Source organism: Netta rufina, assembly GCF_964035555.1.
Source record: "Netta rufina genome assembly, chromosome: 2".
NCBI lineage: Eukaryota > Metazoa > Chordata > Aves > Anseriformes > Anatidae > Netta > Netta rufina.
Genome location: NC_140124.1, coordinates 46,743,509 through 46,759,635, shown reverse-complemented (window position 1 = coordinate 46,759,635; position 16,127 = coordinate 46,743,509). Strand labels below are relative to the sequence as shown.

General features: G+C 36.6%; 1 protein-coding gene across 1 annotated transcript in view; it reads left to right on the top strand.

Annotated features, from left to right (window-relative positions):
• Positions 1-16,127, top strand: part of ULK4 (unc-51 like kinase 4) — a gene marked incomplete at its 5' end in the record, with an annotated part of 228,746 nt that overhangs the window by 163,170 nt on the left and 49,449 nt on the right. The window contains 2 exons of the mRNA XM_084281505.1: positions 12-110; positions 9,203-9,388. Coding sequence (XP_084137631.1) covers positions 12-110; positions 9,203-9,388 — 285 coding nt within the window. The remainder of the gene's footprint in view (positions 1-11; positions 111-9,202; positions 9,389-16,127) is intronic.

The window sequence follows — 16,127 nt, the reverse complement described above, 5'->3', positions numbered from 1 at the left end:
ATCTTATTAAGGCACAGAAAACTGGCTCAGGAGGGGACACGCAGGCTGCTGAAGACCTTCTGCTTATCAATAAACCCCTGACGGACCTAATTAGCCTGCTTATTCAACTGGTGAGAATTTGCTTGTTTGTAAGCTTACTGGAATGTCACTGAAGTTGGAATTACTCAACAGAATTTGATATCTTAGAGCTCTGTTTGCTAGGTTTTCATTGGTTTTAAGCTTCTCCCGAATACAAGGCAAGGACTCTTATAATTTTTAAGGAATTGTAGGTCACAGTGACTTACAGGTTCCAAAAGACATCTGAATAACTCTGTCCAAACATAGAACTTGGGCAGGGGACAGGATCCTGCTTTTAAGTTGTGATACACATGCATAGCCAAATTTTCGTCCTTGAAAATGGTCTGATGATCATTGCACAGGGAAAGGATTATATTCAAAATTTTAAAACAGGTACTACTACCATTAGAAAAGTCAGTAAACTTGAAATTAGTTTGCAGTGAGTGATTACCTTTAATGTTATTTCCTTAGGTGTGAGCCTCCTGATTTTTTCTTAAGAGTTTAGTTTGATTTTAACATGATCCTGAGGGATTTGGGAGTGGGAATGGTCCCTTGTAGCCTGTAATCATCTTTAAAATCTATCTGTTTAAAGTCAATCTTCTCTGGGCTTCACTAGACATCACAGGGCTGCACTGAAATCTCTCCAGAGAGCTATAGTGTGTCCCTGACACATCCCACATCTCAGCTGCCATCATACAGTGCCAGAGATTTGTGTTGGCTGTGTGTGTAATAACTTAGAGCAGAGGAATGCTTCTTGAGTTGGACAGGGCTTTTAGAGGTCTGCCTTTCATTCAACACAAAGTGAGCAAAATGGTACATGAGCATTTCCCTGAGCATATCACACAATCTTTTCTGTGTTGTTTTCCTTAAAGGTATTTCAGATTAGCTATGTACTCTCCCAGCCCCAAACTTCTTGAAGTTCTTCCTTATCACTTAACTATAGCTTCTATTGTGACATGAATACCTGTGACCCTTTTTTACTACCTTTAGCACTGTCTAGCTTCTATTTTAATTTTTGGCAATATACTTGTTGTTAAGTCCACCTTTGATGGATTTGTTTCAACCAGCCATTGACAAAGACTTTTCGGAAATGTTTGCTGAATGACCTGAAACAAAGTAACTGAATTTCAACTATTTAATATTTCATTTATAAGTTCTTTTATTTTCTATTAATTTTTTAATCGCTAAACATGATAAATGATAAGATATGAAGAGATGTAAATGTTCCTTTAAAGTGAAACTAGATGTAAATTTAAATTCCATTAACTCCCTAACGAACAGAAAATTAGAGGCCAAGCTTTACTCAGCTTGTACCACCTGGAAATCTTTTTTTATAAGTTTCTAATTAAAGGATAGGATAATTGTATAGTTAGCGTGTCCTGATTAGATTCTGACTTGTCCTTGTATTTCAGAAGCATGGCTGCAAATTACTACTAGATTTTGCTTTGTTCTATATTTCTACAGATTCCAGTATGTTGAAAATGCTTATTTAAAACCTGCCTACTTTAACGTATGGGTAAAGAGGAAAGGTCATTAGTGCTTCTTCATTTTTCTTGGTTTAAAGTTCTGTTAAAGATTTTTATCTGTGAGGGATTTTCTCTCATGTACATGTTGTTCTTTACATATATGTGATTTTTTGGGTTTATGAAAGTTACTTCATCTAGTTTTGTTAAGTTTTGTATCCTCCATCCATTGCTGTGTTAAACTTTTCCTGGTAAGTCTGAAGAAGTTTGAACAATGGAGCAAGAATTTTGAAAGTTAGCATCCAGCTGTTCAAAATATATTATGCTCTAATTTCTTTAAATAGGAATAAATCCTTTGTGCACTGCTTCTACTCTCTGCTTCTCCAGGTGCCTTTATATACAAGTGCAAGAGCTACAGTGAAAGCTGTGGCATGGGTTTAGATCTACTCTCAGTACCTGCCACTACAGGTGTTCTTTCTGTAGCAGAGTACAAAAGACAATGAAGAATATGTTTGCGCTGTAAGAAGGAACGAAATAGCTGAATAGTTAAATAGTTTCATTGCTAATTTGTTATGCTGAGTTTTTAAAACATTGTGTGTTCTAGGACAGAGATTGGGTTTTGCTTTTGGCTTTGCAGGGAAGCACCAGCTAGAGTTGGATTGTACTAACACTATATGGAGAATAGCCATGCTTGGGGAATATCACAAGATGGTTGAGTGGTGTGCCAATACATCACTGACCCACACTCATCCTGCAGTCTGATAATTTCTTTTATTTCTACAAGAAAAACACCCCATCTGGTAAATACTAACCCCCTTGACCTTAGGAATAGAGTTGCCCCTTTATATACTGGTACTCATGGCTTAACTCAGTACCTTAACCATTGCCATCTCTTGCCTAGCTGCTATCAGCTTCTTGTGTCTTGTATCAGCACAGTCAACTGAAGCCAGCACTGAGATGATGTCTCATGGATCTCTCCAGATGTATATCCCTACCTAAAAGGCCTACCTAAGCCAAAGTTCTGTTGCACTACCAGTAACAGTCCTCTGTACTGAGCTGTGAAGCTACATAATCTACTATTATTGTTTTGAGGCTTTCTGCTTCTTGTAAACTTCACTTTCTGGAGTTAACATATGTCTTAAATTTTGAACTAACCACCACGTTAAGATGTTAAGTTCAAATTATCTCCCTGATTTGGTATTTCTACTCATTTTACCATAATTACGGTTTCTTATGTCACCTTGAATAATTGCTTTCCCTCATTGATATGTATATCCCTCAAGAAGATGGTTGTCCCATGCCCCATTGATTTGTCTACTTATTTATTTATTTATTTTCTTCAAGACCTACATGTTTATCTCTCTTAATAATCCTTCAAAAATCAATGCGAGCTAAACTTGAAAATGTCAAAAACTTAGAATCAATTTTTCCCTTCTGTAATTATGATTTAGTCTGTCACTTAGGGCATAGCAAAGCAAGTGTAGAAAACCTAGGTTGCATGTAAATGAAACTTCAGAGATTTTCAGAACGTGAAAGAAGAAATAATTACAAATTCTGTCAGGCAGAAAACATTGCAAATATGGAGAATTCAATATTTAATCCTGTGATCAGTCTGCCGTTAATTGATCAATAAGAGGAAAATAAATTGAGCATTTAGTCTGCTGCTTGGCAGCTTCATGTTTAAAAGTTAATTACACTTAGCTTTTTGTCTAATGTTTCTTCACTTGAATATAAATCTAATTTGATTATTATACTGAAACTTGCAGCTATTGTAGACTATATGAAATACATTCTATTTTTATCTAGTGGTTATACTGAAAAAAAATTTTGTAATGCTTACTGGCATTTCAAATGACTTCAGTGTGGACTTTCAGAAACTTTTTCAAACTCCAAAATTAAAAAAAAAAAAGAAAAAGAAAAAGAAAACAAACAAACAAACAACAACAAAACACTTCTAAAGGTTTGTTAGCCAGCCTAATCAGCACTACAAATGAATAACCTAATTTTCTCCTTCATTACATGGGCTTCCGTAACACTTAGCATAGTATTGCATTTGTGCTGGCAGCTAAATCAGAGGGCTCAGCTTACGAGTGATAACTTCCTGGAAGCTGAATGAGCTTTCTGGCTTTTTGGACAGCTGGAATGATTGTATTACCTTGTCAATACCTATAAAAAGGAATTTCATGTCTCTGTAGATCCTGGATTTAGGTCCTAGATCCTAGACCCTTCGGTCTTCTCTGCACCCTATCAGACTGCTGAGAGGTTTGTTTGTTTGTTTGTTTTTGTTTGTTTGGTGACAGGCTTCTTCATTATAGTGTAACCAGAAAAATTTATAATTGGTTATCATCTTCAGGATGTCTGGAGTTCACTGTTGAATGGCCAGTTAGTCATGTGAAAACATGAAGAGGACAAATATGGAGCCTCAGTGCACATGGATGAATGAGATGATCTTTTCTAGTTCCTTTCTGTCCACTGGTGCTAAGGCTGAGCCTTGACTTCAGTTTCAGAGCACGTGAAAATATTTGCCAATGAATAATGAAAATGACTGCAGAAGAATGATAATCCTGCAGACTGTGCAGAATTTTATTTTGCATTTCTTAGGAATACAGTTCTAGGCAGTTCTATGGTCAGGGTGGGAAGACATAGGTTTATGTCCTGTGCTGTGTAATGTATTGCTGTGTTTGTATCTGAAATGTTATCTCTGAAGTATCTATGAAGGATCCTGTTCCACAAAGCTACCTTAAAAAACAAACAAACAAACAAAAAAAGAGAATATATTGTCATAAGCACAGAACTTCAAAATAGAGATTTAGTTTCTCAGCAGTTAGAATAGACTAAGATGAACTGAAAATACATTGTTTGTTTTTTTTTTTAAATATTTTCCCCTAGATATAAGGACAAAAATTTTGCCCCGAGCCAAAATATGTTTTCATTTAAACTGTGCATATTTCCTAATAAGAACAGTATAGCAAAAGTAGCAGGTTTAATAGTGATGTTTTGCTTTTACATTTTGTTTAATGTTTGTAAAATCATCGTCCCCATAGTTCCCAGTGGTGCTTCCTGTATAGCATACTCTGTAATCACATTACTGATGTAATGAACATCTATCTCTTATCGTAATAAACTTTCTTTGTGTTTAACCTCATTAATGCACTGAAATAGTGTCCCCTCCGGGTAATCCAGACAGTTTCATTGTAGCTCTAAAATTAGATGCTGTAACAACTCCAATGGTGTGAAAACTGCCACTTCAGCTGAAACGATCACACATTTCTTGCAATGGTTTGCAATTCATGAACAGGCTGCAAGTGGGCTCATAACGCAGGTATTTTTGACAACAGACTACAAAAATATAGATGTATAATAACAAGAAACCTGCTTTTCACCCTGTTAACCTTAAAATACACAGAGCAGGTTCTGTTTAGAAATGAAGTCGAATTGTACGCTACGAGCCTGTTAACAGGAGGTTATACCTTGGCCATAAAAATTAAGTAAAAAGAGTGCAAATTCATTGCACAAAATCTTGTCTTGAAGCATTATTTAAAAATTTTGAACTGAAAAATAATTCTACAGTTCCGAGTTGTAGAATGGCAAAAATTATGAATTTGGCTGTTCCTTAATTTATTTTAGGGTGCTGTTTTTTTTTGTTTGTTTGTTTTGTTTTTGTTTTTGTTTTTTTTTTAAGTTATATGTTAGCCCAGAATATTAAAAACTGCATGGAGAAAGAGAGAGAGCAGAAACATTCCTACCTTGCTGAAAGACTGAATTCATAATCCTCTCTAAGACTGATAAAAAGTGAAAAGAAATTAAAGGCAATTAGAGTTCTTTCCGCTAATTATGAAATATTAGGGGGCAGATCTTTTCTTAAAGAGTTAGAACTCCAGTTTTTCTTGGGTGTCTCATCAACTGAAAGAATAAAAACTTAAGTATATGCTGTCATGAAAAACTCTAAATGCATTAGACTTGAAATATATTTCTTCATATCAAATTGAATTGTTATGAGTAGAAATATGAGAATATTATTCCAGCTGATTAACAGATGGACCATCCATCTATATTCCTTTGCCTAGCAATATGATTCTAGCCTTTCCGTTCCTATTACATATGAAATACTATTTACTTGAAAACTGAATTTTCATTCTGTGGTTTGCTATCTTTATGATATTTTCAGTCATTGCTTTTGTTCATGCCAACAATTTTCTTCAGATCTGCTTTTTATTACCGTTAATGGAAGTACTAACACAGACTGGCAGCCAGTTCTAAATTTCAGGGTACCAGCTTATGACACAACATCTAAATTACTATTTGTCAGTAGTGAAACAGCAAAATGGTGAGAGCTCTGAGTATGTATGCATAAGCATTTTTCTCTGTAGAGGGACATTGCTGAGAATTTCTCTTATACTTTAATTATTGATGGGTTAGACTGCAGGCTAATGATTCTCAGACCCTCCAGAGAAAATCCTGTCTTTCCTATTCCCAACTTGTTTTCTTTTTCTCCCGAAGTCTGTGCTGTTATCATTTAACTCCACAATTTTCCAGGATGACAGCAACTTGCTCCCCAAACTATAGGTAACACTGAAGCTCAAAGGGTCTGTGGTGTAGCAGAAGACCCTGCAATACAACAGGGGATGAAGGACTTGAGCATTTGTGATAGAATAGCACAATGCCACTGCTTGCAAGTACTGTGAACCCTGGCATGATACTGGTGGCTGGGTTTGGAGGATGGTTGCCAAATACTGGGTGGAGGTTTTCACAATCAGTCAATCAATCTTTTTTTTTTTTTTTTTTTTTTTTTTTTTTTTTTTTTTGGGGTGTGGGGGAGTGAAGGTTTCTGGGGAAAGGACAGCAGCTACAACAGTAAAAGGTTGGGCATACCAGGAAGAGGCAAGTCAAGCCATCAGCCAAAGCTCAGCTCCTCCTGATCTTGGCACTGTCTCACTAACTGGGGACTCCTGCTGTAGACAGCCTTGTGGTGAGGCAGCCCGCTGTGTAGATTCCTCGGGAATAACACTGAACGGGCTGGTGTGCCCTCCTGGTCTCAGGAAGAGCTACAAAGGACATGGTGCTTTTTGTGTTTCTTCATGCAAGACTGCTGTAGGGGCAGTCCTCTGCAGAGACTAACACCTTTCCTTTCCTCAGTTTGATGTTTTAGTAAGCATCTCAGAAAAAGACCTTGAGAATTGTCTCACTTCCAAGTATGGCTACTGAGATTTTTGATTATGCATAGGATTTTGTGCTTATGGAAATCAGGAAACCGGTCTCTGCTGCAGCACCAGGGCAAAGACATACCTGTTCAAATGTTCGCTGATTTTTATTTAGTTAGCTAGCCAACAAACCACAATTGAAAACTGAATGTAGTTCATGTGCTATGATTTCAGGGAGTGATTGCTTTACCTGTCTGCACTCATCTGGTAACAAACTGTAAGTTAGACAGTGCTGCATATGAAAGGGATAATAGATGTATGTTAAAGTAGTGTAATCTTTCCTTCCTTTAACTAATAGTGTTTTTTATTTTTCATTGAAGGAAGTAAAAGTCAACTCAAAGCTCCCAGTGAGATCAGTGGATTTTTTTTTTTTTTTTTGATTTGATAAGGAAGATATAGAGAGAGCTATAAACCTTGTTACTCTTTGTTGCTTTTCTTCCTTTTTAGCCTTGCTATTTATGTTGATGATGTTATTATATAACTCTGGATATTGAAAAGAATGAAATATATGGAATATAGACTGGAATGAAGAGAAAAAATATAGCAAAGCCATGCAAGAAATAGCTGCTGTGGTCCTGTCACTTGCATAGCATTAGGTCAAGTAGAATGTGATATGTCTTGGGGCTATGTATTCAGCACTTACATCTCAGTTCAGTCTGTTTTAAACAGCCAGCTCTGTGAAGCTAATGGAAAGCAGGTTCAAATTTGCATGCGGATCCCTGGGGACCTGCTGCTCAGATATTTAAGAAGTATGTGTCTGATGGTATGTTTCCAGATTACTTTAAAGTAACTGGATGGGTTTAAAATGAAAAAAAAAAAAAAACTTGGGAAGTTCATACTTAAGATAAAACAAGTAATTACTATTGCAATTAAAACAAGTAATTACTATTGCAATAGGTAGGGATATATGTGTATATATATATATATATATGTGTGTGTGTGTGTGTATACATATATATGTATACACACACACACACACATGGTTGGACAGATTATTTGTTTGCTTTTAATTGTCAGTAAGGATAGTCTGTTAACCATACTGTAATATAGCTACTTTGTGATTACTATTTTTGGAATTAAGAAACCATGTAGGAGTTACAGAAGTGTGAAAACATTACATACCTTACTTGTAAGATCACCACTGGTATGTTTTGTTCAGGTTATAGTTTGTAAGACCGAAAAAGGCTATTGTGGTCATTCAGTCAGTATACTGTCTTTTGTAACACAAAACTTAGCACTCTCCTAAATTAATTCCTCTTTATAGTAAAGGGTTTTGTTGTTGTTATTTAGAAGAAGAAAAAAAAAAAAAAACTATTGTGATATATAAATTGTCTATGATGGAGAATCTGTCTCAGTTCTGAGGAAGCTGTTTCAGTGGTTAATTGCCCTTAATAATGAAAAAAGAAAGAAAGAAAATCAAATTAGATCTTCCCTCTCATCTAAATTGCTTTAGATAAAGTTTTGAGCCAACATCTCATACCAGTCCTTTTTCAGGTATAGAAATTAAGCTGTCCTCAACTTCTTTTTTCTCACATGGAACAAAAGAATATGATCAAGTGCCCTTTAGTCCTCCCTTTGATAAACTATATAGATTGAATTCCTTCCGTCTTTCAATGTTACGTTTTCCAATCTATCATCCTCTTGACTGTTCCCAAGAAGTCTGATTTTTTCACAGACTCTCAAGAATAGTATGCACCAAAAGTAAGCATTGCATTCCGGTTGTTATTCCAACAGTGACAAATACAAGCTCAATATAACCTCTCTGCTTGTGATTTGCAGATTGTACTTTAAAGAAAAATATAAATTACTTTGATAGTTTTCTCATACTGCCATAAGGTCATTTAAAGATGAGTATTAGCCATATCGCCAAATCTTTTCCATGATTTTGTTTCCCAGGAAAGAGTTCCTTCATCCCATTGCTAGGGCCTGCTCAAGTGTCCACTCTTTAAAGCAGTATAGATAAGCTGGAATTTAGAAAAGAGCTCCAAAAAATATTTTAAATCTGTAAAACGTACTTTCTAACGTGGTTCAGTTAAAATCCATTACATACCCTGTACTCTACCTCAACCAGGAGCTGTGGACTTGACTTAGAAATAATTAAATGAAGTTTTATGGTGTGCATTATGCAGAAGATTAGACATCATGGCTATAACGATACTTTCGGATCATACTGTTTCTATTTTAAAGCTAAATATATGGTCTGAAAATAACAAAATTGGGAGCAATGTTTTCAGTGCTTTTATGATATCTCTATAGATGTGCTATTTGATATGATCATAACTGAGACATAGTTGTACTGCTGCTTAAGAATTTTAGTTATATTTTCATCACTTTATTCAGCCTAGTTTAATGGAATTTTGAGTCAATCAACTAGAAACAATTCTTTCCTGCCACAGTGTTAATGTTAACATTCTTCTGAATTCCCAGTGAAAACGCACTTTTTCTGAAACTGGAATTTGATTTTTGTTTGTTCATTTTTAGCTTCCCAGTGAAGATATTGAAATATTTGAGAACACCTCACAGTGCTTATCATTGCTGGTTCAGCTGTATGGAGGGAACAGTCAGGACAGCATGTCTCCAGAAAACATGGACAGCTTTGCTGAAGTGCTGAAATCCAAAAAAGATACACGACAACTGAAGCTTTTGTTGAGGATCATAAAGAGACTGGTGAGTCAGCTTCTAAACATTTGAAAATTCCTTGTTGTTTTTTGTATCGTTGGATAATTTTTTTAGCTATAATTTTCCTTTTAAAGTTAAAAAAAAAAAAAAAAAAAAAAAGTGTATAAAGGAATTTTAAAAACAAAATATGGAAGTTAAATCTCCTGTCTTGAACTTTCAATTAATTTTTCAATTAATTTCTCTGGAGAAGATAGGCTTCTGTTTTTAAAACTTCTTACAAAACAGTTGTTGAATTTTTCCTATTTCAGTTACGTGTTCAGCTACTGAAATAGCACGTGTTATTTATATATTTGTTTTAGTACTTCAGCTTCATGAAGTATTGGGACAGTTTTATGAATGCCTTCTCAAAGAAATAACCCTGTAGCATTAAATAGCTGTTCAGAAGCATAGTACTTGATATAATGGTAAATAAAGTACCATTTTATACTTGAAATAGGTTTGTACATTGGCTGTTGACTCCTCATTCTCACCAAGTGATAGGGACTACTTCTGTTCGAGTGGTTTTAGAATAGCAAGTCAATCAGTGGGAATCATACATGGGCTAGTCTGTTGATGTTATTGACGTGTAGGAGTTTTAGTTCTGTCAAGCTATGTCATGGTGGAATGACAGTAGCATTGTTTTTCTCAAGTAGCTTAGATAGAAAACCTTCTGTATCTGTGAAATTCTTTTAGATAATACTATGCTTTTTATCTCAGTCTCTTGGTAGAAGCTTTGCCTCCACTGTCACCTCGCAGTGCTTGATTATTTCACCCTTTATTCTCCAAGAGCAGGAGTTTTCAATTAAAAGAGGGTAAATTCCCCAGTATAATCAGGAGAAGACACTTGAATTTTGCAGTTGTAGTGCTGGCTACTAGAATAAGGCCATAATCAATGGCAGCAGAAGTCATCTTATAGAGTTAAGAGGAAGTCACCTTTTTATAGGGCTTTTAGAGTTGTTCCCGTCTTCTTTCTCCTGCCTATTTTATTTAAATCACAAGAAAGTAAAAGCTATACCCTTCTTCCTCATTTTGCTCAGCCCTATTTTTCCCTAGAAGAAACATGAATATAAGAAATTGAAGTGACATTTAAAATTCACAATTTCTCTCATTCTTGACATGTCCTGACACGTCAGGATTTACTCATCTCCTTTGTTTTCTGCTGCTCTTCTTAAAAAGAGAATTCTAACAAAAAAATTTAAGATTTTCTTTTTAAGATTTAAGTTTAATTTTTATTTTTTTGTGTAATTGTTGCACTGCCTAGAACTGTTTTTTTTTTCTGTTTTGTTTTGTTTTGTTTTGTTTTGTTTTGTTTTGTTTTGTTTTGTTTTGCTCTTCCACAGAACAAGTAAGAGGAAAGAGGCAACACTGTGAGGAAAGGAAAGAGAAAGGAGGCTGCAATATATATATCTAGATTATTTCATTTTAACATAGCTACAGAATGGTTTCCTTTCCCTCCATTTTGAAGACTATGATTCAGAAGTTGACCTGGCACACAGGATATGTAGCACAGAAATTTCAAATGAATATCTTAAGAGACCAAAGCTATGCTATCACCTTTTGAAATCTAGGAAGTTCCTATACTTTTTAGATATCTCCTTCACATGCTAGTGCTGCTGGTACTTGTTATTTATATCAGGTACAGATTTTCTGTAATTATTTTAATAAGATCATAGGATTTCTTTTGAAAGCAAGGTTCATAGATAATTTGACAGATTATTTAATAAATCTTGAATTATTTCTTCAAACCTTAAAAAGTTCTGTTCAGAGGAGATGATTATCTTGTCAAAATTGTCGTAATCATGAAAGACATTGAAATATAATGATATCTATTTAACAAGAATGCAGCCCACACCATCTGTTCATGCTAAATTTTAAAACCTTGAACAGTGTTTTTCATTTTTTTCATAAATTGCTCATATCTGAGCAATATTTTATTAGGGGGATGACTAAGTGCATGGATTTCCATTCTTGCCAATCAGTGCTTGTTCAGGTCATCTTTCTGATATGTGATCCCAGTAACTTCATTATTAGAGACCACAGGCATTGCTTCCATAAGACAGGAATGTGTAAAAAGAATTCAATGTGTTTATGGTATAGGTGCCTTTATTACATGTATTTCTGGAAATAAGGAAATGGTATAGCAGTAGGACTAGCTAGTCTTTGTCCAAGAGTTTCATGTATGTCCAGTGGGTCAATGGAGATCTATATCCTGGTATCAGAATCTTCAATTTACAATCATGTCAGAGAAATTGTCAACATACAAGATGGCCTTATCTTGATGAAGTGTTAACTTTATATGGCATTTTAATTTAGTATTTTTTATTTATGAAGTTTTACCTTCAGTAGATGGAAATTTTTTTTTGGACAAAATTGTTGTGTTTGTTTTTAACGTGGTCATTTCTCATTATCAGCTTTGTCCAGCAAGTTGACTGCAGGGCAATATAAATTTCTTGCAACACTTTCTTCACTGATCTTAGTCTTACTATTTTGTTGCATTCATTTCTTAAAACAAACATAGATCGTAGGCCAGACAGGGGCAAGAAGAACTTAACTATTGCAATCGTCATGAACAGCCCCTTTTTCATGGCTTCATTTTCATTGAATCATTTAGGTTTGAAAAGACCTTCAAGATCACCCAGCCCAACCATCAGCCTGACACTACAAGTCCATGGTTAAACCACATCCCTAAGCACTACACCCACAAATTTCTTTAATACCTGCTTGCCAGCGCAATCTTTTCCAATGTCGAACCACTTTTTCCTCAAAGAAATTCTTCCTGATATCCAATCTAAACCTCCCCTGGTGCAACTTGAGGCCACTTCTTCAAGTCCTGTCACTTGTCACCTGAGAAAAGAGACAGACGCTCACCTTGCTGCAGCTTCCTGAGTTGTAGAGACTGATACAATCTCCTCCCCATCTTCTTTTCTCTAGGCTAAAGAACCCCAGTTCCTCAGCACCTCCTCGTATATCCTTTTTTTTTTTTTTTTTTCCAATCCCTCCACTAGCTTGATTGCTCCTCTTGGAATGTGTTTCAGCAACTCAGGTCTCGGTTTCAGTGAGGAGCCCCAAACCAAACATACTACTGGAGGTGTGGTCTCACCAGCACTGAGTACTGAAGAGCAATTGCTTCCCTAGTCCTGCTGACCACACAATTTCTGATGCATGCAAGGACTGCATCGGTCTTGGTTACCTGGGCACACCGCTGGCTCATTGAGCAGGTCGTCGACCAGCACCCCCAGATCCTTTTCTGCTGGCAATTTCCCAGCTGCTCTTCCCCAGGCCTGTACCACTGCATGGGGTTGTTATGACCCAAGTGCAGCACCCAGCACTTAGCCTTGTTGAATCCCATACAGCTGGACACAGCCCATTGATCCAGACTGTCCAGATCCTTCTGCAGAGCCTTTCTGCCCTCAGGCACATCAACACTCCTGCCCAACTTGGTGTCATCTGCAAACACACCAACGGTGCACTCAATTTCCTCCTCAAGAGTGCCAATAAAAATGTCAAACAGAACTGGCTGCAGTGCTGAGCCCTGGGGAACATGACAGGCTGCCAACCAGATTTAACTCAATTCACAAATGCCTTTTAGGCCCATCCATCCCGCCAGTTTTTCACACAGTCATCAGTACCTCTGTTGAAGCCATGAGCAGCCAGTTTTTCCAGGAGAATATAGTGGGAAACATTATCAAATGCTTCACTAAATGCAAGCAAACAACATCCACAGCCTTTCCCTTGTCCACTAAGCAGGTCATGTTACTGTAGAAGGAGATCGGGTTAGTCAGGCACAACCTGCCTTTTAATAACCCATGCAATTTCTGTGTCTGATCACCTGGGTGTCCTGTATGTGTCGTGTGATGGCACTCAAGATGTTCTGCTCCATGACCTTCCCTGGCACCAAGGTCAGCCTGGTAGGCCTGTAGTTCCCTGGATCCTCCTTCCTTCTGTTCTTGTAGATGGGCACCACATTCCAGTCAGCTGGAACCTCCCCAGTTAGCCAGGACTGCTGGTAAATTACTGAAAGTGGCCTGACAAATGCTTCCACCAAGGCACCTGACAGCTTCTTCAGCACCCTTGGGTGTGGATCCCAACCAGCTCCATAGATTGCTGTGTATTCAAGTAGAGATTTTGCTGTAAAAAGAAATTACTATGAGTGAAAAACAGAAAAAATGTGCTTTGAGATGACTTTTTAAACTGTGTAAACAAGGATCATTTAAAAATGTTTGGCTCTGTCAGGTCCAGGCTAACTAGTCTTTTTCAGGGATGTTCTCTCATGGGCATTGATACAATGGACAGAAATTGAATAAAATTATTGAAGCAAAGAAGCAAATTTATTTATTTTTTTCTTTCAGTCCTTTTACTAGCACTCTTATTCTGGTTGCTTTGTCTGGGGTTAAAAAATACTGCTATTCAGGTACTCCCTTTTACTGGCATCTGTATAACTGAACAGTGATGTTGGAAGAGTGCTCTTGTTCCGTCTTTTAGTTCTGGAAGCGTCTCCTACCACCCTTCATGGAAATCACTATCTGACCACTTCATCTTTTCTGTGAGGTTATAATGTATCTTGTTACAGTTCAGTAAATCATCTGCATTTGAGTACTTCTTTGTGAAGTGGAAGAGATTTTCATTTGGAAAGCAAATAGTTCAATTTTTGCCTACCTTACTCAGAAGATTCTAATTTCTTTTTCCCCAGAGGGAAAAAAAAAAAAAAAAAAAAAAAACTAACTGCCAGCTCAAATTACCATTTAGTATGTAATGTAAAGGCAAGCAATTATCATTAGCATTTTTATAGAACTAGCCAATGCCTTCCCACTGGACAGATAATCACTGTAGGCTTACAGCTGGATACTGACAAATAAAATACTTCATCTTTCAAAACAAGGGAAGACTCTTCTATATTTCATCTGGTAATAAGGAAAAATTCCTCTGAGAAAAATGAATAAGCATCAGGCTCTAACAGACAGTTGTCCAGTCACTGTGGAGAATGAACTTTTGTTCTGTGACTTTTACCTTAAGTACATGTCAGAAAGTATACTTGAATTCTACTTAATTCACTTTTTTTTTCTTCCAATCTTCTGTCTATAACCTGATTTTCACTAATTTTTGTATCATAACTGTCAAAAAGTAGTTCATCCTTCATTTTTGAGCAACTAAGTTATTTAAGAGATTATCTGAAAGTCAAATACCCTGTGGAGATATGTATGAGGATTTCTCGAATTGTATTAGGCTGTATAGTAAATGTGCAAAGGCTAGATCAATGGTACTTGAATAGCGACAGAGGTCCATAACTTTCAATAATTCTATTGTAGGGCTATTGAACACTGATTTGCTCTCTTTACCAGCCTGTGCCCCAGCAACAGCATCATTCTGTGTCTGCAAGCAGATTTACTTTCCTGTTTCCAGTGAACTCTGCAGCCTGGTTAACCAGTAGTCACTATGTCTAAAATATCATTCATACATCCCTAAATAGTTCTGTCGCTAGGTTAGCAATGGCATCATTCTGAGTTTTATACAGAGATTTGCTGAGTTCACATCTGAATTTGTATTTGTATATTAAATCATATATGTATAGATACATAAATAATGTGTGTGTATATATATATATACATATATATGTATATACACACATACATACAACAAATATAATTACTGTGATAGTCCCCGGACGAGGTCCCCACTATCTTAATCAGTGATTATGCATTATGAGGAAAGATACTTAGAGCTCGAAGACAGATACAGTCTGGGTAGCACAGATGTTTGATTTAGGATAGCTACTCTGCAATCCCTCTGAAAGTCAAATTTCCTACTGGAGATTTCCTCCTCAGTAGCCTGCTGCAAATACATCTACCTGGAGCTCTTCTCAGAGAAGGGGAAGCAAAATCCCGAGATTTGTAGCGTCCCTTTTACATCTTCAGCTCTAAGTATTCTACGCCACAAGGAGGTGCTTGTGCAGCAATTCCCCGCAGTCTTTTTCGAGAGTTTTACGAAGCTAAGTGAACCTGTTGGCACATCTGCTGTGAGAGTGTAGTTTTCTCAAGTAGTCTGGTAGCTGCAGAAAAACTTCTTACGCATCTTTCTCACAATCTGAATCTTTTAAGTGTGCCTTTATTTCATTTAGTTGCTAAGATAATCCATAATATTCCATTGCTCTAAGGGATGATTTTGTAACAGAGATGCTTGTTAGATTCTGAATACAATACTCACTTGTGGCTCATTGACATGTATAAGTATGCTCACTATAAAAGCACCTGCTGTTAATGGTTTGTTTGTTTGTTTGTTTTTTACAATCTGGATGATTCTTATACAATTTCTAGCCTTAACTAGTACCTCTTATTTTCAAGTTGTTACTGAGCTTGCATCTCTTTTTATAGACCATCTTCTGTTGTTTTCAGTCTGTAATAGAATAACATCCTTGGGTAGGATGAAGCATTTTATTAGACATAAACAACTAAAGATTCCCCCAAGATTAAAACACTAATCTACTTTAAGACACGTTATGCTCATCATAAAAAGGAGGGGTTTCTTAAAATACTCATAAGCAGATAGATGGAAAGGGTAATGCCACTTCATTTCTTTATTTCTTCCCTCAGCCTTGAGAGGCTCGCTCTGTTTACAGACCCCACACAGGCCCTGGTGTAATAGGTACGGACAGGTTTTAATGAAATTTGAGAGCATCTCCAGAGATCACAGATAGGGAGGCCGTTCGCACAGTGCTGTTGCTTGGCAACCTTAAGTCATCACATTTGCAGGC